Source organism: Anser brachyrhynchus (genome assembly GCF_964034855.1).
Source record: "Anser brachyrhynchus genome assembly, chromosome: 12".
Taxonomy (NCBI): Eukaryota; Metazoa; Chordata; class Aves; order Anseriformes; family Anatidae; genus Anser; species Anser brachyrhynchus.
This window is the reverse complement of record NC_137707.1, coordinates 12128593-12145938: the sequence shown is the minus strand read 5'-3', so window position 1 is coordinate 12145938 and position 17346 is coordinate 12128593. Positions and strand designations below refer to the sequence as shown.

Genomic DNA, 17346 nt, shown 5'->3' with positions numbered 1-17346 from the left:
GGAGATTGCTGCCTGTCAGCAAAACCATCTTGAAGTCAAAGTATCGTTGAATAATTTAGTTGGAAGGGGTCTCTGTAGGTCTTTTAGGTCAGCTCCCTACTCAAAGCAGGGCCAGCTCCGATGGTAGATCAGGTTCTTCAGGACAATACGCTGTAAAGTTTTTGATCCTCTCTGAGGGTGGACATTCAGTAGCTTTTATTGGCCCTTCTTCCGGTGTTTGATCACACTTGTGGTTAAAATCATTGTAGTAATATCTAATGGGAGCTTTCTTTATGACTCGTGTCTGTTGTTCTCATAATTTTGGGGTGTGTTTGTGAGAAGTCTGGTTCCACCTTCCTTGTGACCTGCCATTAGGTAGCTGTAGACGGCGGCAAGATCTCGCCTTCATCTTTTGTTCTTAAGACTGAACAAACACATTTGTAAGTTGTGTGGCTTGAGCCACATGTCTTGGTCATCTCTACTGCACTCCCTCCAGTTTGTCAACGTCTTTCTTGTACTGGGGAGCCCAAAGCTGAACGTGATACTCACAGGTACTAAGGGGAGCAGATCCCTCCCAGTGATGCAGCCTGGGATGTGGTTGGTTGGAGTACTTCTTTATCATACAATTTAATCACGTTGGTCCTCTGCCACTTCCTGCCCCTCACCACTTGTTCTTGGCTTCCCTGACTCTCCCTGTCAGGTCATAGGTATTAGTTTAGAGCCTGTAATATGGCATCTTTACCTCATGGCTGTGTTCCTGCAAGCATTTTTCTTATCCTCAGTCTTTTACCTGTGAGGTTAGTTGTCTATGAGGTGATTTTCTTTTTATACCAAAATAATTTCTTTAAGATCTTCTGGTGAAGGACCTTATCAAAACATCTCTGGGTTCCAGCAGTGTTTATTTGCCTACAGTGCTACAAAGTTTTTCCATGGCCTTTCCATGGTAGTTGTTGGCGCTCCAGGGTCCTCTTCACACCTTGTGTTGGGGTGTTTTGCAGGTCATATTTTCTATCAAAACAGGGGAATGGACACCAGCAGCTGATCTTAATACATAAAAAGCTGAATGCTTTTGCTAGTACATGAGATCAGGACAGTGACTAGCTGCTGCTGTCTTCGGTGATAATTGCCACAGTGCTGTCCTTCACATCTGTGTGCAAGTGCCTTTCAAGGGACCTGCCTGGAGGTCATAGGCCAGAGACCAAACAGTGTCTTCCCATTTGGACTCTGTGTACAAAGGTGCAAGCAGTTGTGGCATCCTTCCTCGGATGAAACTCTTTTTTTTATACTGAGTTGTTGAGGAGTAGATAGTCTAGAGAATAGGTTCTTTCATCCTTATGGTTCTTTGCAAATTTAGCTTTTGGGATGAATGCCTGAAAGTCTTGCCTTATCACCACCCAGTTCATGGGTATTTTGAAGAATTCATGTGTATTTTGAAGCAGTGATGATCTTTACCATTGAGCTTTCTACTTCAGGACATATTGCAGACTGTGCAGGACTTAATTTTGTATAAATCCTTCCCACTTCACTCCAACGTGGTATCTTGTCTCGCCACTCTGGCGTGTGATAGTGTAAACCTTTGGGAAGTCTTTTGCTAGGCTGTATCTTGGCACCCTGTAATCCTTTCTTGGAGGTAGTGCATGCCCAGGCAGATGCCAGCTGACCTTTGGCTGCCGTTTCCCTTAGCGCAGGTGAAATATTCCCTGTTTGAGCTGGCAGAGCTTGTTAGTCTGTGGTAGGGAAAGGGATGCCCTTGAGCTCCCTCCATCACGACCAAGCATGATGAGGATTATCTTGAGGGTGCAGCTACTCACATGTAAAAGCTCAGGGCTGCTCTCTAGCTGTTCTGCCTGTTAAGAGACTTGGAGCAGTGCAAAATATACATACGGCCTTTGTCTGTTTCTGCAGGCACTGTGTCCAAGCTGTATTGCATTAGTGTTTGACGTTCTGTCTCAATGAGCAGTGTGCTTTGAGCTCTTCTTTTTGTAGACAGGCTCTAGGCTTTTAGCACTTCTACAGAGAGTATCAGATTTGCTACGTGATTATGTATACCCTAGATATTTTGGAAACCCTCACAAATCTCTTTTTACCCCTCTAAATGAGAAATAGGAGATTCAGCCAAATGTCCTGGATTCTGTCCTCTGTGACTGGAGAGTTTCCAAGATAAACTTGTTTGCCCTAAATGCTGTCAGGAGGTTCAAATTTTTGCTCCTGAACTGGCTGCTGCCAAAGCCCTTTTGGGAATGTTTCTAGCCTCAGGGGTCTTCTTACTATTTCTTTTATCGAAAACTAACACCTTCCTGTTGCTTGTATAATTACAAAACCTAGACGTGATTAGAGATTAAGGACCTGGACTGGCATTTCTTGGTAGCAGGTGGCTGTTAGATTGGCATAGCCCTATTTGTCAGAGCTCACTTGGAGAACTTTGAACTTGAGGAATCCTAGACTTGTGCAGGAAAACATTGAGCCGGGTGATGGGAAGATGCGATTCCACCAGTAGGTTTTCCTTATCAGAAGGTGACCGTGTATCTTTCTGCTCTGAAGATAACCCAAAGAGGCCAGGGGACAGCTGAAAGAAAAGACAGACTGTATAGCAGTTAGCAATTCAGTGATCAGGGGTTGCAACTCAAGGGAGAAGGGCATAATGACATGCCTGGAAGGCACCAAGTTCACAGCTCTCCCAAAGCATTTGAATATTGTATGAATTGCTGAGCTTGAGGTCCCTGAGGTAGCGAAGGCGTGGGGAAGAACAGGAAAAGTTCTCTGCAAAACTTGAACTATTACACAAATTTGAAAACCAGGACCTCTGCTGTAGCAGTCCCCCAAATGCTTTCCCCTGCCCTTTGCACAGTACTGTGCTTTGCACCATGCCAAAGATGAGGAGCAACAGTTCCAGTGTCTGTCTGAGGAGAGATTCAGATACTCCGGAAGCTGGGACACTGCTGAAACAGAGTGTGTTCAAAGAAGGGACTGACTTCATTTAAAGCTCTGTAATACTAGTGTTCAGGTGTTTAAATTCTGGAAGATCATGACACCGAGATGTGAAGTGTACAAGACAAAGTTGTCCATGTTTGTGAAAATGTGCAGTTTATTGAAGAGATCATGGGCTCAAGTCTGCTAAACGTGTAGATCTCTATGGATTAAAATCTCAGTGTAAACAGGAAAAAATCATTTATTCATTCCTATCCTGTTTGACTGGGGTGGTGACAATGTGTATTAGGTTTATGCAGTATTCTTGTTTCTTTTCTTTCACGCTATCCTACTCTATTTTCAATTGGCAATAAATTATATTAAATCTTCCCCAAGTCAAATCTGTTTTGCCCATGATGGCAATTGGTGAGTGATCTCCCTGTCGCCATTTCAATCCATTTTATTTTCTCCCCATCCCCTGTTGAGAAGGGGGAGTAAGAGAGTGGCTGGGTGGGTGTCTGGGGCTGACCACTGCAATGGTGACTGAGACACAGAGAAGTCGAAGATGGGAAACACTTGCGGCAGGGGACTTAACTCACGTGGCTTGTAGAAATGTAACTTTTGGGTCCAATTCTGAAATACTATTTTTAGGCACAGTTAATATTTTATGGAGCAGGTAGTCAGGGAAGGCACAGAAGGAAAGCTGATCCCGCAGAAGAAGAGTAGAATGCTGGCTGCAGCCTGTTTGGATTTATAACAACATCAGGAAGAGCCCCACAGTCAACCGTTAATTTCAGGTGCAGTAACCTAAAAATGCGGAAGCTTGTTAAAAATAAACTGAGCAGGGCAGCTGTTTCTGTGGCTCCAGGGGATATTAAGGGAATTACAGACCATGCAAATTAACAGAAATAGAACAAACAAAATGGGTGCGTGCATAACTATTGCATAGTGGGGAAGAAGAGCCTTTTCAGAGAGTGGCTGTGCTTCACAATCCTGTTGAATGCACATGTAGATAAAGATTAGTCTGTATTTGCAAAAGCCAGATCCATCCTGAAAAATTCTTAGGGAAGATAAAGGAAATGTAGAGTAGAGTGAAAGTGCTTGTGTGGCTGAATAGGTGGAGGATTAGCTAGCAAGTAGGAAACAGGGCAGAGAAATGAATGGCCCTTGCATCCTCTCCTCCCTGTGGTTGGGGATGCTCACTGATGGATTTCTGCAGGGATGGCACCTGTCTCTGATGTTCACTACATTAATAAATGACGTGGAAGTGAAATTAATAGTGAGGTGATGTTTTTTGCTGATGATACGAAGCTAATGATAGTTGTACAATCAAGGGCTGACTGTGAAGAACTGTAGAAGAATCTGACAATGCTGGATGACTGGACGATAAAACGAAAGATGCTGTTCAGGCTGTACAGGTATAAAATTATTCCCGTGGGGGAAGAATAACAACCTGAGCTTCACACAAAAAATGGTCTCTGAACTCGCTCTTGGAGTGCAGGGACCAGTCCTTTGTGTTGAGGTTGGTAGTTCCATGGAAAAATCAATTGAGTTCGCATCTGCAGGCAAAGCATAGATGGAATAATAGACACCAGGATGGGGAGGAATAGAAAGTGAAATGGAGAACACCATTGTGTTGTTGTCTGCAGTAATCACTGCGTGTTTGTGTTGTGAATGATGCTCACAGTTCTGGTTTCCCTCTGCTTCTCAAAGAAGGTATGGGACTGGAAGAGTAATGAGGTATAGATCAGCTTCTGTATGAGGAACAGCAGAACAGACTGAGAGTATTCAACCTTGAGAAGAGACCACAGGGGAGCAGGGTATGAACAAGGACCTTAAAAAGGCTATTGGAAGGTTAACAGAGATGCCGTTTCTCTCATTTCCAATTCTGAAAAAGTACCAAGTGAAGCTAGCGAGCAGAGCTCTGTGCGGCAGGACACGGCCTTTTCACAGAGCTTACAAAGGTTCAGAAAGCAGTCAAATGTGTGGAGGAAAATCTTTTGCGTTGTAAAATTCAGAAGGAGCACCTTTTGCTTAGGAACTTCTGTAAAATACATGTTGGAGAATGAAAGGATGTTCTTGGAAAGTATAACTGTTTGCTCAGTCTGGTGCATCCACTACCAGCGGTTCCTGGAGACAGTAAATTAGGCTATACAAACGTTTGTTCTTATATGCTGTATCTGCCCTCACATATTTTGTTTATTCTCTTGTTAATCACCTATGTAAATAAATACGTTTTTCTGATATGTGGAAAAAAAAAACAAACACAAAACAAACGCTCATTATTTTCCAGTTCTTTTCCTCCCAATTAGGAGCTAAAGAGTAGCTGTAGTTGCAGATCAGAGAGCTGGTAGTCGCTAAAGCAAATTTGCATTTTACCTTTGATACAAGACTAAAAAAGTAGTGGAATACCTTTACTGATTTCAATATTCTTACCGTAGATCATTTATTGATGTGGTCTCCAACCAGCTGTATTTCTTCTGTGGGAAGTCTTGTGGCTTCACCATTCTGAGCTTCACTGATTATTATTATTATTTTTTTTAAGGTATATGGGAATAGGACTTTCTGCTCAAGGGGTCAACATGAACAGGCTTCCTGGTAAGTCACTGTAAAGATTTGTTTTGGCTTACAGTCAGTGTTAAATGTTTATTTAAAATAAATATATTTGTGAATTAATGAATGTGTTTCTATTAATAAAATGTCATGACTATAAGTGTCTTAAGTCTTGGAGTTTCAAGCTATTGAGTGTTATCCTGAACAGAGTTACTAGTATTGTTAATGTAGCCATGATAATTTTAGCAGATGATAGAAATTAATATTAAACTAATGAGTAACAGGTAAGAAGATAATGAGCTTTCAGACATGCCAGCTGTTCTTTGCGTCTGAAAGATAAGTACCAAAATAATTTGACATTTAATTTGTGCACCACACCTGATAAATTTATATGAAAGAATCATAAAATGTCAAGAAAATTGTCTTGTTATATTCACTCTTCTTTCCTCCTTCCAACCAAAACCAGAAATATTTGATTAGAGTCATATACCCAGTTAATGTTGTTGCTTACTTTTGAAATGTTTGTTTTTAGTTTAGCCTTTAAGATGGTTACTTAACCAAATTCTTTTATTTAAAAGGCAGCTTCCTTTTTTTTTTTTTTTTTACTAAATAGTTAACTGAAAATTATAAAGAAAGATTGCTCATAATGTAGTGACTTCTGTAGCAGGAATTCTTTAATCTGGGTTCAAAGCTGAAAGTTTCCTGTATCTGTTAGAAAGTGAATGTTCTTCAAGTGCTGGAATGAATGGCAGATGATTCCCATTGCTTTTTTGTCTTCAAAGTGATTTACTCCTGGTGAAATGCTAAAGCTGAAATGTATATTCAACCCATACTATGCATCTTGGTATCTCCAAAGGAGAATGTTTTATGAATGTCCTAAGAAAAGGAAGAACTTCTGTAGGAGTTGTGATAAGACCCTCATGAATTCATTTCTCAGTCAGGATTTTCACTGGTCATATGCGTATTCAGAGAATGGAACGTACTTATTAGAAAGCTTTTTTTAAATTTCTTAGATCCTCCAATTGAAAATATAACTGTGTTGCAGCAAAATCCCTGACTATTCTGTAAGCAAAATATATGATTCTGTAGCTCAGTTATAAATTACTGAAAAGTTTCTATGGTTATGTTTCTGAAATTCTGCTGAGACTGCAGATAAAGAAAAGGAGACGAAGACAGCCAGGATCCGTGGATGATTTCAGAGACAAGTCAGTTTTCTGATGCACGTTGTTTTAATTATAAATCTACTGCTGAATTGTGTAATGGAACATCTACATTGTCTTCTTACTGAAGAGGATCATGGGGATCTTGGAGTGCACGAAGGAGCATTTGGGACCATTTGCGTTGATAAGGAAATTTTAAATTGTCAAGACTAATTGCATTACTTTATTAGTTCAATTAAAAATTTCAGCAGTGAAATAATATGCATTGTAACCACTCGTGATCATAGAATATCCTGAGTTGGAAGGGACTGACAAGGATCATCAAGTCCAACTCCTGGGTCCACACGACCACCAAACAATCAGACCCTACGTCGGAAAGCAGCGTCTAAATGCTTCTTGAACTCTGGCAGCTCAGTGCTGTGACCACTGCCATGGGGAGCCTGTTCCAGTGCCTGGCCACCTCTTGGTGAAGAACCTTTTCCGAACACCCAGCTTGAACCTCCCCTGATGCAGCTCCACGCCATTGATGTTTGAGTAACAAATGTCAGTGTAGCGTGTGGGCCATTCATAAATCACAGCCATGTTTGATAGCTACAGACAGCCTTCCCTTTTCCAGGTACCACTTTGATCATGTTTGATCTACCTTGAGAGTTTGCTTTTGGCCACAGCCCAAAGAACTGTTGGTCTAACTTGGGCACAGACATCCTGGCATTTTTTTCTCTGGTAATTTCTGACCTGCCCGCAGAGGTGGTTTAATCTCTAACTTCGGAGGTATTTAAGCCTCAGCTGGACATGGCTTTGACCAACGTGATCTAATCAGACCTGCTTTGAGCAGGGATTGGACTGGATGTCTTTTGAAGGTCCCTTCCGTCTTCAGTTATTCCATGCTTTTATGATAACTCATAAGAATTCTCATTTGGGAATTGTTCTCATTTGGGGAGAACAGTTTCAGTGAGAACCATTATTAAAGGGTTAAAGAGTTTGCACCTTACTGCAAACTGTACTTGCTAATAGTTTTTATCATATCTAGTGTTTGTACCATTGGAGGGAAAATTATGGTCACAAGTCTTTATGCCCTCAGAACTAGATCAGGGAAGGAGGAAGGCAGGACACTTTCAGTTTTTTCAAGTGATAGTTGGCTGCAGATAGGTAGAGAATGCCTAGATCAAGATGATCCAGTGTCAACAGGTATAGATGCCTGTTTCCAGACTTCTCCTCACTCTCTGCCTCCTCTTGCCCAATTCTCCCAACCAAGTGGGCTGTGTGCATGTATAAGATGAAGCATGAGTCTAGCCCCATCTTCGTTTCCCAGTGCTGAAAGGCTTGGCAGCTCTGAAGTTACTTGGCTATTAAGGGTGCAAGTTCAGTTCAAGATATGGCTCTCCAGCTTGTGCAGAGGAATGATGGATGGGATTGTCTTGTGTCCTGTAGGCTGCTGGTTGGGCTGTCCCTTTGCTAGGATTCTCATAGGATTATAAAAGTTGTATGTAACAGTTAAATACTAACCTGCCAAAATTGTTTTTTTTTTTCCTTTTTTTTTCCCTTCAGGGACTGAAAATTAACCGAGCCACTTCTATTAAATATCTCTAAAGCCTAAGAGCTACGAGAGCTGTTTTTTATGGCTGATTTGAATCAAAGTGCCTGTATACTTCTATTATTTCTAGAGTGTATGTGGTGAATGTGGAATTCTTTTGTCTGAGTTTAAAAAAAAAAAAATTCAACTTGAGACTTCAGATGGTGCTTATTTAGCTTAGCAGTGAACTGTACACATTTGATCCTATGAACCTGGTGGGTTTTCTTGATTGCATGCAAATTATGCTGCCAAGACAGATTCTGCATACGTAGTTAGGCCAATCTCCTGTCATCTGTGTGAAATGAAATGCGTGGTTCTGTGTTAGATCTCAATAATTGTCTTCCTGGCTTTTGGAGAACGAGTCCAATGATTTCATTTTTACAGTATGCTGCTCAAATAAATGAAGTTAGAAACATGTATCAGGCTTAGCTGTTATCAAGTCCCTCAGCACAGAGTAAGTGAGAGCTCACAAAGAAGTGATAGGCTTGGAGCCTTGACTTGGCTTCACGTCAAAATGTAATTTGAACTTTTTGTGACCTGAAATCCTGCCAAGTTTGTCTCCTCAGACCCTTTCTTAAGTCACTTCTGCTTTAACAGATTAATTTTTGCCAGGCATGCTGGCAGGGCAGTGTGTGACTACTACAGGTTCAGGAGTCCAAAACCTGGTATGGAGGTTGGTCCTGGGTTCTGTCTCAAACTCTTTCCCCCTGAGAACAAACACTTCAGTCATATCCAGTTCCAAGTCAGGACATTTGTGTTTTATGCCAAGTTTATTTTGGCTTCAGCACAGCTTGGTGCTGATGGGGGTAGTGTTGAGCGTTCTCTGAAAGTTGGAAGTGTGGCTGGGGCAACCTGAGCATTCCCTTAAGCTACCCGTCTGTGCATTGGAAACGGAGACTGCTTTTAAAAGGAGACTGTCTGCCCCTGCTCTGCTAAAGGCTTCTGTAGGCTGTGCTCTGAAACTCGATCATCAGCTCTGAAATTAGGGATTTTTTTTTTTATTCAAGGGGCATTTTTCTGACCCCAATGTGTATTGATGATTTAAAAAAAAATAAGAAAAGACATTTAGAACATTCAGTAAGTGTTCTGCTTTAAAATAGTGGCTTTCATTGAAATGTCTGCTCACTTCTTTTCCCCAGATTCCATTTTTTTTTCACGTGCATTCATCATTTTGGTATCTGAGGATGAAATTATATGTTACAGCTGAACTGATCTAATTCATTGCCCTCAAAGGAGAGAAGCTCAACACTCCCTTCTCCCTACCCCCGGCTGCACAGCCCACCTTCTTCCCTTGTGCAAGCTCTTCGCTCTGGCACTTGTCACATCCTTTGCCAAGCCAGCCTAGGTTTCAGGCCTGGCAGAACCTTGCTTGCTTGTCTGCTGTGCTGAGGTTCTGGCAGGCTGCTCTCTTCAGAATTCATGGATCGTCCTAAATGTCACGTAAGAAATGTCCTTTTTTTTTTTTCCCCATCCATTTAGGAAATTTTCTGAATCCAGCTGAAAATGTGTCTGCGGTTTGCTGCAGACATCACCTAACCTTCCTAAAATGGAGAAAATAGGTGTTCCCATCTTTAACATGGACGAGACGTGCATGTTGGAGTTCAATGTCCCATGTACAGGGTGTTCTTCGTTGGTTCAAGACCTTCATACTGTTGAGAGACAACAGTTCATTTGTTCTAGCTCTTTGAGGGTAACCCAGCAGGAACACGGGGTCAGCAGGAGGGGGATGGAGGGGTGGTTCTCTAGGGTAGCTGCAAGGTCTTAATTCAGCCTAAGATGTTGTGAAACCATACCCTCAGGCATGCCCTGCTCCAGTTTGTTAAACAGCACAGATAGGATCTGACCAATCACTTTTAGAGACTTTAAACACCCTCTGGTTAATAACTGACTTGCCCTGCTATGCAGCATTGCACACGTGGAACGGAGTGCCAGCTTTTTCTCACTATTGTTTTGTTTTATGGAGCTTTGATTATTTTTCACCTCACTTATAAATTCAAAAATATTGCTTGGCTTATTTCACTGCTGGTCTGCTTCAAACTCCCTATTAGAAGAACAAGCTTTCAATTTCAAGAATGTTTTATAGGCTTGAGTTAATGTGCAGTCAGGTAAAGCAGCGTAATTTGGTGTACAAAAACTTGCTACATACTGGATTTGGTTTGTGGGACTGTGATGCCCTAAGCCAGATCAGCAACAACAGAAGTAATTTGTCCAGCTGTCCTGTGCCTCTTTCAGCAAACGCTCCTTATGAACGGCCTGTTCCTATGGCCATGTAAATAAAATAAAAACGAGCACTGGGAATTAAATCTTCCCCTTGCTCCCCTCCTCTGCAGAAGCCCTCAGTTCACCTCCATAAACGACAAACCTGATGAACGGCTTTCCATTTTAACTTTGTTTGGAGATCCCTTTGTTTGCTTTACCTTCATCATTTGCTAATAGGTTTATGTTGACATTTGTAGATAGGACTTCATTTCTTTGCAGATTGTCTTGCATGTTATCAGAAGAGATGTAGTAGGAGCAAAGCTAGTGAGGAGTCTGTTGTCTTCCTGTTCCTTTCTATGAGATGAAAGAGGTATTGGCTTCTCCCCTAGGGATGTTTGCAAGGATTTTTCAGGCACCTGTGCTACCTTCAGAGGGGCACTGATGAAGGGGAGGCTGGACAGATGTTGTGTTGCAGGAACTGGTGAGAAACTAATGGACCTGAGCCTGTTGAGCCTGAAGAAGAGGCTTAGAACGGATCTAGGAGCAGCCTTTCACCCTTAAGCCCTGAAGGGACCTTAAAGACAACACAGACCCACTGTTCTCAGAGGTGCACGGTGAAGGGACAAGAGGCAATGGGCACCAGTTGCAAGAAAGGAAATTCTCATGGGAAGTTAATAAATAAATAAATAAAAATTCCTTGTCAGAGTTTGGTGTGGACCACCAGAGAGGCTCCATCTTCGGAGATTTTCAAACCTCAGTTGTACAATACTGTGAGAAACCTGATATAACTTTAAAATTGTGCCTGCTATGAGCAGGGGGTTTGGCTAGAGAGCTCCCAAGGTTCCTTCTAGCTATTTTTTCCTCTGATGGCCGTGACATCCATATACTCCAAATGTGTCTTAAGAACTTTTTTCTTTCTATTGGCTTTGCTTTCGGTCATCACTTTCTGCAACTCCAATGACAAATCTGTGCAAAAAAAACTTAGTCCCAGGTAGATGTAATTTACATTAGATAAATGTAAGAATTATGGAAGATGGGACTTCAACAAGTCTTCTGATCTGAAGCTAATTCAGTTACACATCAGTTCTGCCTGACAGGTGCATGTTTAAACCAGTCCTTCAGTGTCTTCATGGCCACTTCTTCCAACACCGTCCTTGTGTTGGAAAGCTTTTCCCGGTGACTGAGCTAAATATCCTGTGTAGTTTAAGTCCATTACTCTTAGATCATGGGGAGGTGGAGAGTAATTAATTCGTTGCCTCTTAGTAGCTGTATTTGTGAATACTTCTGTCACTGCTTTCTGGTCTCTCTAAGCCAAACATCACTGGCTCTTCACTCTGTTCCTGTTTATCATATTTTTTTGATTTGTGACAACTTTTTGACTTTTTATGAATTTTATCTACTGGGTGCATCACAAGCACCAGTTTCTTTGTCCCTGTAGTAAAAGAAAACATTAAAATTCAGAGCAATTCAGCAAGCATCTCTTAACCCACACTGCAAAGATGAAGAAAAATCCTAACCCACACTGCAAAGATGAAGAAGAATTCTTGCCAAGCTTCCAAAATCTGTAAGGCTTAGGCAGAAAAAGGGGAAGGGGACAGGAGAAAGCTAGTTGGTTAGCTGGGAACAGAAGAACCCTGTGCATTGGCTTCTGGAGCAGTCAGAAAAGCCTTGAAGAATGGGTTTAAATATATGAACAGTATATGGCAAACAAATAGTGATTCAGTGTGCTTTTAATTCCTCCAGGCTAAACCAGCATTGTGGATACCCAGCTTGATTTTCTATCTTTAGAAGTAATTTCTGTTAAGTTTATTTAAGGATTTATGCAGCTGATCAAATGCATTATGGTATATGTTTTGCTGCAAAGCTCTTCTAGAACTATCTTTAAAAATAGTTGACCAAAATGGTACATGGGGTTTTCATATGATATCTTAGCAAAGTCTTACACAATGGTACTCGCACTTTGTTGTCTCCTTAGTAAATTTATACCTTCCATAGCACGTCCTGGGATTGCACTGCATTTATTACTCTGTTGGCTTATGAGCCCCCTCCAGTCCAGAGATGTGCCTTTTCCTCCACTGTTTCCAATACAGGAAGAGTTATTATTCTCTAACATAAGTTAAATGCTATTACAGTTGTATTAGGTATTCAGTATTAGGGTATTACTATGGAGCTTATGGGTTAAAAGCCTGCACTACTGAACTTGTAGTTTCTTATAATGCTTCTTTGACATTTTCAGATGTAAATATTATTCTGCTCTATTTGCTATGTTGAGCAATCAATCTTTTGCTTTTTAGATATAATTTTAATTATGTTGCAGTTTGTTGATGCATTTGGAGGGCAGACGTGTGGGGAAAAAAGACGAGAAACCAGCGGCAAAGCAGGCGGCTGACAGTCTAGAGTCCATGTGTCAAGGCTGAGCGCGCAGGCTGCTTTTCCATTCAGTGCACATCTGTTTGAGGGAAAGGTACGCATGGTCTGCCTCTGGAGTGTGTAGGGACTTTGGAGCACCATGGAGAAACATGAATTTTGTTCCTCTCCTCTATTATTATCCATAAGGAGGGCTTAATCCTGTAAAGAAGCACGGAGATACTCAATTTACCTCTGCCTTGACCCCTGTTTTGTTCTTAGCTGCCATCATGGCTCTTCATGGAGAGCTTACACCATTGAGGTCTCTAGTTAAACCACTCAAATTATTCAAGAATGGATGAAGGAGGCCTTGTGATTTCTTAAAAGGGGTCTGAGTATTTGCTTTCACTTGATCATTGCTTATAGTTCCCTTTTCTTGCCTGTTTTCCTTGTATTTTCTACTTACTCTTTAGTGAGTACTCTTCAGGACTGAGCACCATAGAAACCTTGGAGTAGTTTGATAGAGTTTTAGGATAAAAGTGGTCACTTGAGTAATTTAATCAAAGTGGTGACAAATTCTATATGTTGTTCAATATTCAGTGTGTTTTATGGCAACATGAATTTGTTATTTCCGATAGATTGATAGCTGCGATACCATCTATACCGTGTCCTGCAGGAGGTATTTAGGGCGGATTTAGAGCAGCGTATAGCCCAGCTCTGCTTGCCACCCTGTTTAAACCTTTCCTCTTGCTAGCTGTGAGGAGATTGGACTTCTCAGGAAATCTAGCCTGTTTGTTTGAGACCCAGATCGAATAATGCCCAATTCTTCATTTTGCCATGTGATTTGCATATAGATAACTACTACACGTAAGGAATTTCGTAAAGCCACCACTTATTTAGTACCTGCATTAAATTAGAAGATGGTGACTAGTCTTTGTATGTCAAGGAACGTGTAGGGTTGGAGTAAACAACAGATAGATGTGTATTCCCCCAAAACTGCTCAAGGAAGCACCCGCAGGACCTAGTTACATACGCACTCCTTTGGCTGACTGTGCCAGTTCCTAACCACAAACTTGCTACACTTCTGGTACCCTCTCATTTTTGCTAGCAAACCAGTTGGCAGGGTACAAGAGAACTAGATCACGTAATTGGGTTAACAATAATGTATGGGGGGCACTGCTTGATTTTAGGGTTAGCATTAAGCTGGATCTGTTCTGTGACACAGTTGCTCATGGAGGTAGTGCAAGTTGAAACAACTCCTCTGTGAAACTTTCTTCTAAAGAAATGTGTCGGTAGCAGTGGTCTGAGATGATTTTTGATTAAAAAAAAATATTATTCTCACCTAAGGTGTTTGCTGAAAGCTTTAATTAAAGATTGAGCATTGGTTCCAGTGAACAGCTGCCCACTTGATCACAGAGACTGGTTTCGCTGGGCTGGAGCCAGCCTGGCTGGCTGCTGACTGGCCGCATCTCTTTAATTTTTTGTTTGCCTCTGTCTTTTTTCAGGGTGTTTGAAGATGGTGGCTGGATACCTTTACTTCGGTGATTAGTAAGATAGTTGAACTTGACTGGATGTTTTTTTGCACTGAACTTTGTCTTGTTCAGTCATGTAGTAAAGAAGTGAAAACAAACAGCAATGAACTCGCATGCTTGTTTTGCTGTTACTTATCAGCTGCTTTATGGTCCAGATGATGAGGGGACTTGGAAGTTTGGGAAGTTGTTGAGCTCAGAAGGGCTGCTAGCTATTATTAGAAGGGCTGCGTGCTAATAGTGGCTCTGCAGCCTTTGTTAGCATCTGGAGAATACAGATACGGTGAATTTCAGTCTCTGCATGGTGAGTGTTGCTTGGACAGTGGAAGGGTGTCATGAGAAAGACTGAAACATTGGTGATGGAGAAGAATCCTGTCTTGGGAAACTTTAGAGCCAGATGCCTTCTAGCTGCATCTGCTCTGTTTCTGGTGATACACTAAAGCAGGCAGTGATGTGCGTGGACTTGTCGTGGTTATCAATGCCTCAGTAGAGTGCAGTGGGACAAGAGGATCTACGCTGATGGCCCTGGCGGTAGTGGAGGAGGGTCCCTGCAATTAAAGGGCAGTGACCTCTTGCACGGCAGTCCTGATGTGGAGGAGTGCAACAGCAGTCTAAAGCAGAGGCCAACAGAAGCTCATTTGCAATTAATCAGGGAGGAAGCTGTGAAGGGCTCCAAACTGTGGGGATGTGAGAGAGGGAAGCCAAGAGAGCCTCTGACCCGAGGTGGCTGCAGGAGGGAGGGCGTCCTTCTGAGTGCCCCTGTCCTGCTCCCCCGGCTGAGCCTGCACCGCAGATGTATTTTGGGCAAGATGCATTCCCTGGAGCATGTAGGGATAAAACCCTCCTAAATGCAGGTTACTTGGGAGCAATTAGAAATGCCAAGCATCTGATACTGAGTAGGAGCTGAGGGGAAAAAGCAGCCTGAGAACTGCTCTGGAAACTTTGCCCTGGTAGCCTTGTTGCTGCTAGCTTAATTAGGTTTTGACCCGAAAAAGTAATTTGTCTTCGACATCCTAAGAGGTGACTGGTATGTTTAGAAATTGCAGTTATTTTTAATGCATAATAGAAGAAACAAGAGTGAAGTGGGTCAGTGTGTCAGTTCAACAGTTAGTGATCCTTTTGTACAGAGTGAACTTTTGGAAGGATCTCATCTGGACGAGTGCAAATTACTGTACAGCTTAAAAGAGTGGTGGATGTTAAACACACGCTGCCAAGAAAAAGAAACGCGTTACAGTAGGTTTGAGATGTTTGGCCTTTGTAAGTGGAGCCTTCTTGAATTTGTCTACATGAATATTGTTTTGGAGCTGGGGTATATTTTTGAAGTGAATTTCTTGGTTCTCAACACCTGCTGTGCTTTGATTTACATCTTCAGTTGTGCTACCCTGGTTTCTAATAAACAGAACTGAGAGATGCACGCCAGGAACACAGCTCATGCCCTCCAGCCACTAATAACCATTCAAGGGTAAGTAATATGAGGTAGCCATCCTGATTTAAAAAAAAAAAAAAAAAAAAAAAAGGCTCAAAGTGGGGATATAGTGTCCTAAGAGTGATTGAAGCTGATTCCTTCTTTCTCCAGATCTTCCCTTACTGGGCCATACCATGTGCTATTTTCAATGTAGCTTTTAATTTTTAAGTCCACTGAAGAAACAGATGAGAAATTTGTACTTATAATAAAACAAAAGGATTTCACTTGAACTTCAGTTTTTAGACATTTTTAGTGTAAGAATACTTCTCATATGGAATCAATTTCATGCGTTCAGTGTATGTGAAATTTCATCATTGAAAAATAATCTGAGAAATGCCCATTTTCTGTTTATTCTATTTATAATGCTTCTTTTTTAGTCTTCACTCTCAGTTCTATGTGTGAGTGGTGCCTGACCAAATTTTAAATGCGCCATGAGTGTCCTGGTGCACATGTTGAAGAATCCTGAAATGATCTCCCAGTTTCTCTGATACTGCTTAACTCATCTTCATCTTATTTTCTCTTCCTGGTGATACTCTCTGCAAATCAGTAAACGCTCTTTAAAAAGATGGTTCTTTCTCAAAAGAGTGTTCTTTACTTAATAAATAAAAAGGCTCTGCATATCTTTGAGAATATCGTGTTTAGTGATTCACCTATCCACTACCCACTGAGGTCTGCCAAGCCCCACCTAATGCTCAGTCACATTCTCTTCATCCCACATAAGCTTTCTTGCTTTACAGTTGGTTTACTCAGATCTTAGTCTGCGTGTTGAGGTCATCTGAACTTTTATGAAATTATAGCTTGAATATTGAAATGGATTTGATGAATGAACACACAGCAAATGCATGTCCCATCCTCAGCTCCCTTGTACTTCTAGAAGAACTGGAATTTCGGTCCTCCACATCCATCAATTATACTCTACAGTGTTTCCCATAACAATGGTGGGCTTTCTGACTGTTGGGATTTGCAAGATCTAAATTTTGGAGGTATTCAACATTAAGACTTACTGAGATATAATTAAAAAGATTAACTGGGTGTACTGTGTGGGGTTGCGTTGTGGTATGGGAGGGGAACATTGTGGACTGAATTTGTGTATGAGGGTGGCTGTTGTGGTTTCGTTGTAAAATACACATTGAGTTGTGAGAATTGGTATTTTAGATTAGTGTGTTGTTAGTGCATTTAAATAACCTGAATTCAGATTAGCCATTCCTTCAAAGTGTGTATAGTTCCTTGAAATCAGTAGTTGCAGGGAAAGATTTTCAATCTTTAGGAGCGTAGTAGCATTTATTTTTCCTGACACTCATTTGTCTGGGCGCAGTGTCCTGCAAGTGCCTGGCCTCTTTGGGGAAGTAGCTTTTATGGAGCCTCACAGAGGCTGTAGCTCATGTCTTCTTTACCCATAATCAGCGCTGGAAAAAGACCTTGATGTATATGGCCTCTGAAGGGGGGAAATTGGCAGGGGCATAGCAGAGTTTTTGTCTGTGGGTCAGGTTCTCTTGAATATGTTGCACATATTCAAAGGCAACATATTCAAGAATATGTTGCACATATATCAAGAACGGTCCTCTTCAAAGCTTTACAGGATCTGACCATATATTTCAGTTGTGGATAAGATAGTTTGTTTTCCAGTGCCCAGCA

General features: G+C 41.5%; 1 protein-coding gene across 5 annotated transcripts in view; it reads left to right on the top strand.

The window, feature by feature from the left end:
• The window catches only part of RANBP10 (RAN binding protein 10), a 77483-nt gene that overhangs the window by 19490 nt on the left and 40647 nt on the right, over positions 1–17346 (top strand). For all 5 annotated transcript variants that reach the window (XM_080552570.1, XM_080552567.1, XM_080552566.1 and 2 more), the window contains exon 3: positions 5432–5484. In XM_080552570.1, coding sequence (XP_080408696.1) covers positions 5436–5484 — 49 coding nt within the window. In that variant the 5' untranslated portion in view covers positions 5432–5435. The remainder of the gene's footprint in view (positions 1–5431; positions 5485–17346) is intronic.